General features: G+C 39.9%; 1 protein-coding gene across 4 annotated transcripts in view; it reads right to left on the reverse strand.

Moving 5' to 3' along the window:
* Window positions 1–1,951: 1,951 nt before the first annotated feature.
* b4galt4 (beta-1,4-galactosyltransferase 4) overlaps window positions 1,952–14,669 on the reverse strand; it is a 35,113-nt gene continuing 22,395 nt past the window's right edge. For 2 of the 4 annotated variants that reach the window (XM_087992936.1, XM_087992935.1), the window contains exons 5-7: window positions 12,489–12,611; window positions 6,499–6,603; window positions 1,952–5,045 (exon numbers count right to left, since the gene is read on the reverse strand). In XM_087992936.1, the coding sequence (XP_087849062.1) occupies window positions 4,892–5,045; window positions 6,499–6,603; window positions 12,489–12,611 (382 nt within the window). In that variant the 3' untranslated portion in view covers window positions 1,952–4,891. The remainder of the gene's footprint in view (window positions 5,046–6,498; window positions 6,604–12,488; window positions 12,612–14,669) is intronic. The other 2 variants (XM_087992937.1, XM_087992938.1) reach the window with 2 other exon arrangements.

The raw sequence follows: 14,669 nt of genomic DNA on the forward strand, positions 1-14,669 counted from the left end.
GTGTCAGAGATGGTCCAGGTGAATTTAAGGTCGGGGTGGAATGTGTTGGTGAAGTTGATGAACTGCTCAACCTCCTCGCTGGAGCATGAGGTGGCGCCAATGCAGTCATCAATGTAGCGGAGGAAGAGGTGGGGAGTGGTGCCGGTGTAACTATGGAAGATGGACAGTTCTATGTAGCCAATGAAGAGACAGGCATAGCTGGGGCTGATGGCTACCCCTTTGGTCTGGATGAAGTGGGAGGGTTTGAAGGCAAAATTGTTAAGGGTGAGGACCAGTTCAGCCAAACGAATGAGTGTGTCAGTGGAAGGGTACTGCTGGGGATGTCAGGAGAGGAGGAAACAGAGGGCTTGGAGGCCTTGGGCATGGCGGATGGAAGTGTAGAGGAATTGGATATCCATGGTGAAGATGAGGTGCTGGGGGCTGGGTAAACATAAGTCTTGGAGGAAGTGGGTGGTGTCTCGAAAGTATGTGGGGAGTTCATGGACTAGGTGGGAGAGGACAGTATCAAGGTAGGTGGGGATGAGTTCGGTGGGGCAGGAGCAGGCTAAGACAGTGGGTCGGCCGGGGTGGTCAGCCTTATGGATCTTGGGAAGGAGGTAGAATCGGGCGGTGCGGGGTTCCAGACTATGAGGTTGGAAGCTGTGGGTGGGAGATCTCCTGAGGTGATGACGTTCTGTATGGTCTGGGAGATGATGGTTTGGTGTTGGGGGGGGGGGGGGTCATGGTCAAAGGGGCGGTAGTAAGAGGTGTCTTTGTGTTGGCATCAGTGGTGTCGAGGTCAGTGCACCAAACTACCACTGCACCCCCTTTATCTGCTGGTTTGATGCTGAGGTTGGGATTGGAGGTCAAGGGAATATGGCCAGTTCCCTAGCTGGGCAGTTCACTTCAGTTCAGGAGTAAGTTGAGTCCGAGTCATAGGGGAAACTGGAAGCCCTCATGATTTCAAACTGTAAATTGCCTATGCCATTCTTTACTGTTTCTGCTAAGGGACTGTTGGTATGTGGGTATTGGGATTGTTGCAAGTATTTTCGGAACAGTGTCATTAAGTCGGGTTTGGATAGGATAAGCTATCCAGTATTCTACTTTCTGTTCATTGTGTTTCATTCCATAGTTTTGTAAATAAATTCTGTTGGTTTAATACTTGGTAGCCAACCCAGCTACCTTACTCTGCAAATATCCACTATATACCTAGCTAAACAAATAGCAAAGTCACGATCTGGGCAGCCTGCTTAAAAATGTTTTGAGGGGTCTGACCTAGTCCCCAACACGCTCTTGTTAAACCAATAAAAGAACAATCAGGTATCATTAAATCACAAACTAGTGATTTTTTAAAAATTATAATGCTCCTCACACTAGTACCAGCACAAGGACAACTGAATTATTTCTTTGACTGAGGTGCTCATTGTGCTAGATGTGCCTTCAGTAGTCAGTAGAGGAGAAAAACAATTCAGGCTGACAAAGAGTCACAATACGGCCAGGAGAGAAAAAAAATATGAAGCTGTAGAAGGTCAAGGTAAAAACCTGTCATAAGTAATCAAAATGACTACCAGGAAGAGCCACAAAAACGTGGAACTCAAAATCTTTGTCAGAGTACTGGGCAGTGGAAATGTTAGGTTTGTATATATCTGGTCAGAATGTATCTTTACAGATTCACAAACAAGTTGGAAGGGTGAAATAAGTCAAATGAATTGAAATAGGAGTTGCATACTAACAGTTATTCAAACACAAATTGTGGCTAAAAGCAGTTCAGATCCAAGAGAGAGGGATATGTCTGACAAAATAGAGATTTCAATTTTATGGGCAAACAAAAAAAATCATCCCTTGGAGAAAATTTCTCCACAAAATTTAGGCCTAAACGGTTCAAACTCTTTATCCCATTTCTAAAAATTTGAGTCAAGAATTAAGGTGTCCTCTTAGGCATATAATGCCTATATTTAAAAATATCATAAAATATATTAAATATTTCATTTTATTTACAAATATATGTAAAACAATAAATGGATTTACATTGAATGGAACTTTGAATAGTCTTTAACATTTTCATTACGAAAGGAGGAATGTAGTAGCTCTCTCTTCCGGAGATCATTTGAGTATTTGTAAATTTCAAACCAGAAGAAAGCCTTTCAGTCGATACTTGACATTTTCAGGAAGCACACCATCTCTTTTCTGTCCTGCAAAAATATCAAAACATTCTAGAAATTCCCAAATAGTTACCAGAACGTTGGAGAAAGATCAGTGAAATTCTTCAGATGAATGTACAAGCATGGTTTCAGCTGAATGAAACAGCATTCAATTAGAAAAAAATAATTACTGTTGACTACCTTTACTTCCAATGTTGTCAAGCAAAATATAAACCAGAGATCATTTAATGGAGCAACAGGATGTATCTTGTGTTACTGGTAGGTGTTGCACTATTCTATCATATGGGAGCATCAATATTTCAATGAACAACTGAAGAAATATAGGTCCTTCATCACTCAAGCCCAGTTCTACAAGCCCACTTTGTAATTCATTGAACTACATGTCAGCAAGCTGTTATTATATGGCTTTAAGACTGCAACTTTGGTTAGTAAGCTTGGGGACTGCAATAAGAATCATCAGAGTCCAGTGCGATATTTATATATGTTAGCTACACTCTTGCATTGTCAAACTACATTTGCAGTTCAAGCTTTCCATCATAAAGGAAAGAAACACTTATGAACAAAATGACACTTTAAAAGGATTAATTGTGAAAGTAGTGTTCTGTTTCAGAAATGGTCAGAACATCTGCACCGGTGAAGGTAAGTGTTGGTGTTTCCACAATTGCAACTTCTTTGTATTTTTAAATAACTTTATGTCATTCAACTGGAGAGTTTGGCTTCAAACTGAAACTTCAGTAATTTAACATTGATAATCAGAACACAAAAACGTTATACAAGAACAGAGAATTCACTTGATCACATCTCTTATGCCCTGTAAATTTGAACTGATGGTAATCTGTGATAGCCAGATCAGTTTCAAATAAACTTGTTGGGCTATAACCTGGTGTCGTGTGACATCTGATTTTGTCCACCCCAGTCCAACAATGGCACCACAATCGTGAGGACCAGAGGAGTTGGATGACTGAAAATCATTTCTCTTTATTATCAGAGGTAGTACAAGAAAGATTGAGAGAGTAATTATTACCATCCAAGTATTTGGTCCCTTTTTAATCCCAGCGAGTTTATATAAGTTTTGTAATCAAACAAAAAATTTTTTAAACAAAAATGTCTGGAATACAAAGGTATCACAACAAGATATTGCCCAGTGATTAGAATGGCAAATGCTCACATTTCAACTATAAAGTTAGAACTTGGAATCTTCATTTTTTAAAAATATTCATTCATGAGAAATGGGTGCCATTGGCTATGTCAACATTTATTGCTCATCCTTAAACTGTTAAGATAAAACAGTTAAGAGTTAATCACACTGCTGTGGATTTGGAGTCACATGTAGGCTAGAACAGGTGAGGACAAAGTTTCCCTTCCCAAGAGGACATCAGTGAAACAGGTGGGATTTCATGACAATCCACATGGTCACCATTTGACTAGCATTTTTTATTTGAGAATTTTATTGAAGTTAATTCAAATTTTACCATCTGCCACGGTGGTATTCAAACCTAATGTCCACAGAAGTATTAACCTGGAGTTTTGAATTACTAGTCCAGTGAAGCTATCACTGTGGCACCACTTCCTCTGAAGGGAGCCACTGAAGGATGTACCAATTATAAGCAATGATTTATAGATATTTTCTAGTCAACCTTCTCAGAGATGGTATTACACACCTCTGGAGCAGGTGAGATTTGAAACTGGGCCTCCTGGCCCATAAATGGAAATGCTACTACTGTGCCACAACAGCCCTTAGCAGTCATTAGTGGTATTTGTCAGATTATCACATCCAAGATGCTGATGAACTGTGTCAGCTGTGACTCAGTGGTTAGCACTTACATCTGAGTCACAAGGTACTAGCTTCAAGTCTCAACAACAACAACAAAAGGCTGACACACCCATGCAGTACTGAGGCGGCAGTGTGCCATCACATGTGTCATCTTTGCAATAAGATGTTAAACTAAAGCAGCAACTGCCTGCTTGGATATATGTAAAAGCTTCCATAGCTTTATTTTGAAGAGAAAGAGAGGAGTGGTCTCTGGTTTCCAGATGAATATTTATCCCTCAGTCAATATCTCAGACACAAAGAAAACCAAGTCATGATCACATTGTTGCATGTGGAAGTTTACTGTGTGCGTACACACACTGGCTGCTCTGTTTCCCACACTTCAACAGCAATTGCACTTCAGAAAGTTGGCTGTAAAGTTATCCAATGGGTGTGAAAAGGATAATATAAACAAGGTTTTTTGGCTTTCTGATGATGCAACAAAGTATCAATTGTTGTCTTCGCAACAGGAATGTTATGATTCTTCCAAGTCTCAAACTTCAATAAAATTGCTAAAAATACTTAAAACTATATAAATCTTCTCAGATAATAGGTAGGCGAGCCAATCTCAAAATCCATCAAAAATCTATTGTTGAACTTGAACAGGTGAAGTGATTCCCCTGGTGCTTTTGGGTGGCAAGGTGCATGGTTTTGAGCCAAGAACTCTCAACACCCAAATTAAATTTCCAAAGGAATATTGTACCATCCATTTCTATTTACCACATACGCCTAACTCTTGTACTAATTGTCAAGAAAATGGTTCAACTTACATTGTCTGTGTTTCATTTCCCTTTATATCCAGGCAACATATAAAATGTCACATATTTATACAGTGACAAAGCAATGCAACCTTAAATTTATTCATCCAGCCCAAAAAGGAGAACCTGTACAACAGCTGCCGATCACTTGTAAGTCACTTGTGAAAGCAGGGATGCTGCATTTAGACAGCAACTTCAAGATTGTGGCGAGGATCACCAATGTCCACAGTAATGTTAATATATAAGGGTTTATGTTGTATTGTTAGCACCTTGTAGGAGCAGGAATTCAAACCATCTTTACTCCAAACTTGTGGAACTTTCTTTAGTAGTGCCATCCTATGAAGGTGAACAGAGGATGAGAACTGTTAATGTTCAATTACATAAGAAACAAACGTATTGAAATCTTTACTGCAAAGAGTTGTTGAGGCTGGGTTAAGTAAAAGCAAGGCTGAGATAGACAGATTTTTAAATCAGTAAGGAATAGAGTTATGGTATGAAAGAGGAGTTGAGGACTATCATTTAGTCATGAACTCACTATATGATAGAACAGACTCAATACTTCGAATGGCATATTTCTTCCCCTATGCTTTATGATCTCATGTTTACTGAGCAAGCACAGAACCAGAACATTAAAATATATCTACTTGGAGCTAGCTGGGGGATAGGGGTAGAGTTAAAAATCAATCAACAACAGTAATTCCAAACAACACAGGAAGAAATTGTTTAGAGAATGCCTGACGCATGCAGAGAAGACAAGGATATTAGAAATACAGGGACAGCTTTAATCAGATGGTTGCTACATTGGTGGTACCAGAGCATGAGAAGGACAAACCAGACTTTCTTGCTCTGGCTTTTCTTTTGCTCAGCACTTTTCAATATTTTTTCAATTTTTATATTATATTTAGGAAGCAGCTCAAACTTGGGAAAAAATCCTTTGATAAGAAGAATGCGAGATGAATTTTTATAAAACCTCTAACCGATTAATTCGTCCTATCATTGTAGTACTCTGGTAGAAATTAAAAGAGCTTAGTAAGAAAAACTACCAACATTTATGGCGGTTCAGTGGAATTCAAATGTACATTTCTCCAAAAAAAAACACACAGCAAGGAGAGGAGGCATGAAACTGAGCTATACAAGTGATAATGTTTACTGCTGTAAATCTGCATCACTTACACCTGAACTGATTTTGAAAAATTGTTAGATTGAGAATGAGACTAAAGCTAATACACTAATGCAGTTTTCTTGATGATCTGTTTTTAAACTTTAGTTTAAATGATTTACCTTTTCTGTGTTTCACCTTCAGGCAAATAGTTTGGGAACGGTATGAAGCCTTGGTGAGATTCTTTTCCAAGAAAAAAACTCCGTCATTCCAATATAATTTATAAAGTAAAATTAAATGAAAGGTTTCAAATGGATACAGATGAACATACAGGCAAATTTAAATTTGCTGCCAAAATGTTTTAATTTCATGATTTATGCATCCTGTGTTCAAAAAAGGTAAGCATGTCAGGGCCTGAGGCAAAATAAAACTATGTACTCCTATAAACCAAATTATAAGTGAATTAAGAGCACCATATATATATCATGCAACTTACTGGTGTTGTGCACCAACAATTCTAGGAGACAGTGAGGTCTGCAGATGCTGGATTCCAGTAAATTTTAAGCTTTGAAAACGTGATTATATTGGGACCAACACAACTTAGATCCAAGATCAGATTATTATTTTATAAAATAAAAGTAAAAGCAGGATTGGCCAATGCCCATTGATAGAGGTTTCTCCCCAACTCACCTCTCCGGGTTGACTTCATTTCCATGGTCCCTTGTGTGGAAAGTCATTGTGTATCGGGCAACTTCAAGAGAGGGGCGGACAATCTTCATTTTCTGCAGTTGAACTCTGCAAAAAATAAATAAATAAATAAATAAATATATAAAATTGGTTAGAAACACAAAGCACTTGGGGCATGACAAACAAATCTGCACTTCTGAAGGTAGTACTTCATTCTTTTCTATATTTGGAATAAATACGTGTCAATCCATAACAGTAAATCAGGCTAATTATTTTACAATACAGTTTACAGGTTAGGTACCACTGCGAGCACATCTGGGCACCACACCTTAGGAAGGATATATTGGCCTTGGAGGGAGTGCAATGTATGTTTACAAGAATTATATCTGGACTTCAGGGGTTAAGTTATGAGCAAAGATTATACAAATTAGGTTTGCATTCTATAGAATTTAGGAGGTTAGGAGGTAATTTGATTGAAGTCTTCAAGATGTTGGCAGGAACAGACAGGGAGGATGAAGATACTACTTCCAATGGTTGGGGATCCTAGATCAAGGGGACATGGTCTGAAAATTAGGACCAGACCATTCAGCAGAGACATAAGGAAGCACTTCTACACACAATAATGGTAGATATTTGGAATTCTCTTCCATAAAGTAATAGTAAAGTTAGATGACATAGGATCCAGGGAGAGCTTGCCAATTGGATACAAAATTGGATTTATGGTAGGAGACAGCGGATGGTAGTGAAAACTGATATTTGAACTGGAGGCCTGTGACCAGCAATGTTCCATAGGGTTGGAAAACAGAAAGACCGAGGGGTTCAGGTATATGTTTCTTTGAAATTTGTGCCACAGATAGACAGAGTGGTTAAGGCAGCATTTAGCATGCTTGCCCTTCATTGCTCAGACATTTGAGCATAGGAGTGAGGACATTATGTTGAGTTTGTAGAGGAGGCCTCTCCTGGAGGACTGTGTGCAGTTCTGGTCGCCCTGTTTTAGGAAGGATATTATTAAACTGTAGAGGGTTCACAGAAGATTTACCAAGATGTTGCAGCGAATGGACAGTTTGAGTTATTAAAAACAAATAGGCTGGAACCTTTTTCACTGCAGCATAGGAGGTTGAGGGGTGACCTAATAGAGGAATATAAAATTATGAAAGGCATAGATAAGGTGAATAGCAAACCACTTTTCCCCGAAGGTGAGGGGGTTCAAAACCACGGGGCACATTCGTAAGTTTAGAGGAGAAATATTTGAAAAGGATATGAAGGGCAACTTCTTTTATACAGAGCTCACGTGTGGAATGAACTGTCAGAGGAAGTGGTGGATGCAGATTCAGTTAGAACATTTAAAAGATATTTGGATAAATTCATGACTAGGCAAGGTTTGGAGGGATATGAGCCAAATGCAGGTAGGTGGGACTAGTTCAGTTTCAGAACATGGCTGGTGTGGACTTGTTGGACCAAAGGGTCTGTTTCCATGTTGCAAAACTCTATGACAAACAGCAGTTGATGCCAGATCAATTGAGAGTCTTAAATCTGAGATAGGGTTTTTTTGTGTTAATCAAAGATATTAAGGGATTATGGCCCAAAGCAGATGTATGGAGTTAAGCCACAGATCAGTCATAATCTCACTGAATGGTAGAATAGGCTTGAGCGGCAGAATGGCCTCCTGTTCCAAAATAATATGACCAATTTCTTTTCTCTTTGACTGATCCACAGCCTTCCTGGATTGCGTGCTATAACTGTGAATTAATATAGTATTAAATCACCACAATATTGTCTAGGATCACTTCAAACCGCCACACTGGAAGATATGGTTGGAAGTTTTGTAGAAAACTAAGCATTACTTTTGCACTACCCTAAATATAGCAGCTGCAAGTTAATTCTCCAGTGGAGATAAAGTACTTGGAGTATTAATATCTTAGTTGAGTGTACTTTTGGTAAGATGCTATTTTCTGGTTGAAGATAATAAAATGCACCATCATACAAAATGCTCAAATTTCTAGGAAATCTAAAAAAAGCTAAGTAACTGAGTTCAGGAACTATTCTAATTCAATTATTCTGAAGGGTGACTGAACTCAAAAGGTTAAGTCTGTTTTTTTCCTTTCATGGATGCTGCCAGGCTTGCTGAGTTCCTCCAGCACTTTCCAACCAACTTTGACCCTTTTAGTATCTTTCATATGTTTCTCTGTATGGTTATCACTTATTGGCATGTCCTACTCAACTCATAGCCCCCATGTTGACCATGTGGGAAGAGCTGTATTTTCAATCTCAGCCAACAACCTCCATGCAGCCTGGAGATCCCTCACAGTTTGTAATTTGTTTTGCACAGTGGCACTCTTCTTTATTGCACCTCCCGCAGCCAAGGCATCTTTGACCTGATTGCCCACCTTCTGGATACCTATGGGAACACAGGCCTACTTCCTGAAGTGCACACTGGAAATGCAACAGACTCAGCCAAACCAGTCCAAGATGTTGCTCATGCTCCACGGGGGCTTCCCACCATCATTCCTCATCTAAATCTATCGCATCCTTCCATTTCCTTCTCTTTGCTTTGCTTGCGGAGTCTTCCGTTAGTAGCATCTGAACCGTTGTTATGATCTTGATAGAGACCAGTAATGTTTTTAGTTAATGTTTTTCTTTGGGAACCCAAAACCCAGGTATTCACCAAAACAACAAAGCCAAAGATTAGCAATTTAAAGCAGAATTATTTTACCACACAAACACTAATAGCTTTACTCTATCATACCTACCTTTTATTAAAATTATAATGAACACTGTTACTTATTCTCGCGGCTGAACTTCTCAACTCAAAATTTTCCTCCACACCCATTTGACTCAGGTCAAACACTCATTTGAAGTTCAGAGACTAACCACTTGGATCTGAGCACTGTTTCAAAGATACATATATAGGTCAAGATTTCATGGATCATTAGACCATTAGGAATAACAGGAGCGGGCTGTTTGACCCCTCCAGTCTGCTCCACCATTCATTAGGATATTCCCAGCTACCATTCCTCACATCCACTTCCCTCCCTTTTGCCTGAAACCCTTGATTTCCCTACTAACCAATAATGTATCTCTGCCTTAAATTTACACAAGGACTATTCCCCATCAGTTCTCTGTGACAAGGAGTTCCAAAGACTCTCAATCCTCCGAAGGAAGGAATTCCTCATTCGGTATTAAACTGATGCCCCTTTATTCCGAGTTCATGCCCTCTGGTCCTAGACTCTCCCATTGGGGGTGGGGGTGGGGGAGGGGAAACATCCTCTCGGCATTTAACCTGTCTAGCCCCTTAACATTCAAGTGAGATCACCTCTCATTCTTCTATAGCCCAGCGAGTAGAGTCTCAGCCTGTTTAGCTTTTGCTCACAAGACAATCCCTCCATACCAGGAATAATCTTAGTGAAGCTTCTCTGAACTGCTTTCAATGAAATGACATCGTTCCTTAAATAAGGGAACAAAAACTATTCACTGTACTCCAGATGTGGTCTCACCAGCCCCTTTCCATTCCTCCAGTACTTAGACATAGGAGCAGAATTAGGACATTCGGTCCACTGAGTCTGCTCTGCCGTTCAATCATGGCTGAAATGTTTCTCTACACTGTTCTCCTGTCCTCTCCTTATAATTCTTATTCCCCTTATCAATCACAAACTTACCTATCTCCTGTGTTAAATTCCAGAATCCAAGGATTTTTGGAAAATTACAAACAATGCATCCACTATCTCTGTTGGTCTTTGGATGCAAGCCATCAGGGCCAGGGGTCTTATCTGTCTTTAGTTGCATTAGTTTATCTAATACCACTTTTCTACTGTCCTTGCATTTACACCCAATAAGGCTTTCCCTTCAAACCTCCTTCCGCCATTCCACAGTTGCAGATTCCAAAATTCAACATATTGACATTGTTAACTCGAAAGAGCAAGCACCTCGAATGTTTAGCTCTGGAGACTTGCATCTACACTCTCTCTAATCAATTTAACTATTCCAGGAGTCCTTCAGTTAACTAGGGTTTAACAAACCCTGAACAGAATTTAATCCTGGTTGACAATGATGGTCAGTCCAGCTAGCTTGTTCTAAACTAAACCCAAACTGCTTGAACCCAGTACCGCAGTCTGATACTTACTCAACCTTACAACCATTGGCCCTTGTTATTTTGTTTACTTTTTGGACATCTTGGTTACAAATGTAAAAGTTATTTACAAAGCTATTCACAATCTAACATTCTCCTGGGATTTGGAAGCTTGCAGTCTACCCACACATTGGCACAGATGCTTCTGCCATTGTGCACCTTGTATCTTCTTCCCAATGGGGAAAAAAAACAGACACCACTTTAATCTTCAAACCAACCAGGCTTATGGTCAGCAGAATTCAGAACTGAATGTCAAGACCCCTTCATACCTCAATTTTTACCCATAGATTAAAAACACAATCTCAAAACATAACCATGTTATAAAACTAATTTTTGGTAAAATTAAAGAGGCACAGAACATTAAATTGATTTTGATTTGTCAATGAGCAAGAACTTTTGCAAGGCTAAATCCTTTACCAATAGCATCCACAACTTATACAGAGTTGTGTTTATTTAACCAATGCAAGGCAAAGAAAGTGAGTTGAACTCAATGTTGAGTCAGAAGGCTAGATAGTGGCGAAAAAGCAGAAAGCTTCCTCATTTCTCTCTTAACCAAAACCACTAAAATACATTATGTGGTCACTTATTGCATTTGCTATTTGCAAAAATGGTCGACTGCATTTTTATAAAACATAAAACAGAGTAAATTGCTTTGCAATATAAATGCAATATTAATATAAATGAAAGTTTTTTTTCATTGATGAAATCCTGTATTTAATGTCAATAACAGATTAGTGTTTCACTAGTTTCACAAAGATTCTGCTACATGGCAGATGCACCATATGAAACTCAACTCATCTGCATGAAACTGCTTTGCCTTGTAGACTTCAAGTGCTATACAAATTGGAGTTATTTTGAATAATTAAGTTTTAAGAATTGAAAACTGGAGGAGGGGTCTAGCAGAAATTAGCAGTGCTAAATTCTAAGCGATCAATTAAATGTGTTATTCCAGCACGACACTCTCGATTTGATGGCATTGCCATCAATGAGTCTTCTAATATCAACATCCTTGGATTACTATTGACCAGAAACTCAACTGGACAGGCCATATAAATAGTGTTTACAAGAGCAGGTCAGAGGCTAGGAATCTTACCACAAGTAATTCACATCCCGACTTCCAAAAACCTGTTCACCATCTACAAGTCTCGAGTCAGGAGTGTGATGGAATACTCCCCAGTTGCCTGGAGGGATGCAGCTCCAACAACACTCAATAAACTTGACACCACCTAGGACAAAGCAGCCGCTTGATTGTTTATAGATGTGGTGCCATTCACTCCATACACCACCAACACTCAGTAGCAGCAGTGTCGACCCTCTACAAGGTACACTGCAGAAATTCATCAAAGATTCTTAAACTGTATCTTCCAAACCAACAAGCACTTCCATCTAGAAGGGCAAGGGCAGCAGATACATGGGAACCTCCCTTCCATCCCCTCAAAGCCATTCGCCAGCATGACTTTGAAACAGATCACCATTCCTTCAGTGTTCCTGCATTAAAATCCTGGAATTCACTCCCTTAAGGCATTGTGGGTCAACCTACAGTACATGAACTTCAGCGATTCAAGACAACTCACCACCACCTTTGCAAGGGCAACTAGGGATCAGCAATAAATGCTGGTCCAGCCAACAGCACCCACATCCCATGTGCAAACAGATAACTCAGATCGCAACCTCTTTAATATTACAAACCCTCTCATTTTAGATACCTGATGAGATCTGAACATAATAGGTGGAGAACAGCTAACATAACCAAGCTAAGAGAATGTTCCTGACTGAACGTGACCCAAGAACGATCTGATGTGGGAATTATCAAAATACTGGAACCATTGCCGTGCTCTCGTCAAATGTATATTATGCACTGACTTACCTTATGCGAAGGTCATCATCCTCACCACCCCATCCCCAATAACGATTGGAAAATCCATTGACTCGAGTGAATTGCTGCTTGGTCATTGCGGTCGCTCCACCAAAGTACATTTTGTAACGCAACCTTGCGTTTGGAAAAATAATAGCAATTTGTAAATGTTATTTTATTGTGCATGTTATATTCTTGCAAGGAGATCATTCAGCTCAACTGCATATTAGAAATCTATAGATCAAGTGCAGAAATAACATGGGCATAATAGGTTGCAAAGAGAGAACTACCTCCCCAGTATCAGCTCGATGTTGAGAGTTGTTGCCAGATGATCACAATGATTATCCTCAGGTTATAACAAGTGTAATAAGAAGAGTCTCTCAACATCATTCTCCTGCCTTCGCCCTGTAACTCTTGATCCCCTCTCTGATCAAAAACCTGTCTTGCTTGAGTACACTCAACAACTTGGCCTCCACAGCCTTCTGCATCAATAAGTTCCAAAAATTAACCACCCTCTGGCTGAAGAAACTCCTTTGCGTCTCAGTTTGAAAGAGTTATCCCTTCACTGAGGCTCTGGACCCCCTTAGGTCTTCTACTCTTAGATAGGAGGCCTAAGCCTCTCACAGTATTCCAATGCAGTCTGACCAGAGCCCTACACAGCCTTAACAATGCTTTCCTGCTCTTGTATTCTGGCCCTTGTGAAATGAAAACAAACACTGCATTGCATTCCTAACTGCCAACTGAACCTGCATGTTAAGAGAACCCTGAACTTGGACTCCTACATTCCTTGGTGCTCAAGACTTCCAAAGACCTTCCCCATTTCTATGACTCGATTCTTCCTACCAAAATGCATAACTTCACACTTTCCCACATTGTATTCCATCTGCCACTACTTGTCCACTCTCCTAGCCTGTCTAAGCTGTTAAGCATCTCCCCGCTTTCCTCAACAATACCAGTCCATCCACCTATCCTTGCATCACCTGCAAATGTTGCAACAATGCTCTCAGTTTCTTCATCCAGATTGTTAATGTATAACAAATAGTTGTCGTCCCAATACTGACCCCTACGGAACTCCACTAGTCACCTCCTGCCATCTCTACATTCTGCCTTCTGCCAGTCAACCAATCCTTTAACCATGCCAGTGCCCTTCCCCTAACACCGTGGACTCATTAGCAGCCTCCTGTGTGGCACCTTGTCAAAGGTCTTCTGGAAACCCAACTGATTACGTCTATTGGCTCTCCTTTGATAACTTACTCATTATTTCCTCAAAGAATTTGAATAGATTTATCAGACATGACCTCCCCTGGACAAAGCTGTGCTGACTATGCCCTTTTAACCATGTACTTTTAAGTACTCCACAATCTCATCCTTAAATTGGACTCTTAAAATCTTACCAATGAAGAAGGTCAGATAAGCAGCCTATAATTTCCCATCTTCTGCCTCCCTCCCTTCTAAAAAATAGGGTGTTACTTTAGCCATTTTCCAGTCCTCTGGCACCCTCCCTGATTTCAGTGATTCTTGAAAGATCCCCACTAAGGCCTTCATAATCTCCTCAGCTATTTTCTTCAAAACTCTAGGGTGTAGCCCTTCTGGTCCAAGTGATTTATCCACGTTCAGACCTTTCTGCTTTTTCACCATGAAAATGCAAAGTACCTATTCAGGTCCTCCCCCATTTCTTTGTTCCAACAGTTAGAAGAGTAAGACAAAAATCTATCCTTCTGTAGTTTATCTCTTCTCAATCAATTTCCAATATGCCTTAGATATCCCATCCACTGTGGGATCAGCCGCTAAAGATGGTCTGTTTGTTAAAAAGCCATGCTATACGAAGAAATATTTCTCAATTTACCTGTTGGAAACCTCAAGTTTTTTTCAAAAGCCAAAAGCTAGGCTCCAGTCTCAGAGCCAAAGATGGCTGTACAGTTGTATCATTATATATTTGACATTACAATAGCAAACAGGTCAAGGAGACTCTTCCAGATGCTGGGAGCAGAGAGGAGTGCAGCACATCCCAGCTCCCAGAAGCCAAGAGCAGCAACACCTTCGAAGATGAGCCAACAAGGATCAAGAGTATTTTCGTATGGAGGGTGGATGGAGGAAGGATGACTTTTATTGCAATTACTCAACGCGCGAAGTTTATGTACAAATTTGATGAGGAAAGTAGAGCGTTGAAAATAAAATAGGAAAACGTAAGAT

This window comes from Chiloscyllium plagiosum, unplaced genomic scaffold (genome assembly GCF_037043375.1).
Source record: "Chiloscyllium plagiosum isolate Xiang-an unplaced genomic scaffold, Cpla_swu_hap1 HiC_scaffold_12, whole genome shotgun sequence".
Taxonomy (NCBI): Eukaryota; Metazoa; Chordata; class Chondrichthyes; order Orectolobiformes; family Hemiscylliidae; genus Chiloscyllium; species Chiloscyllium plagiosum.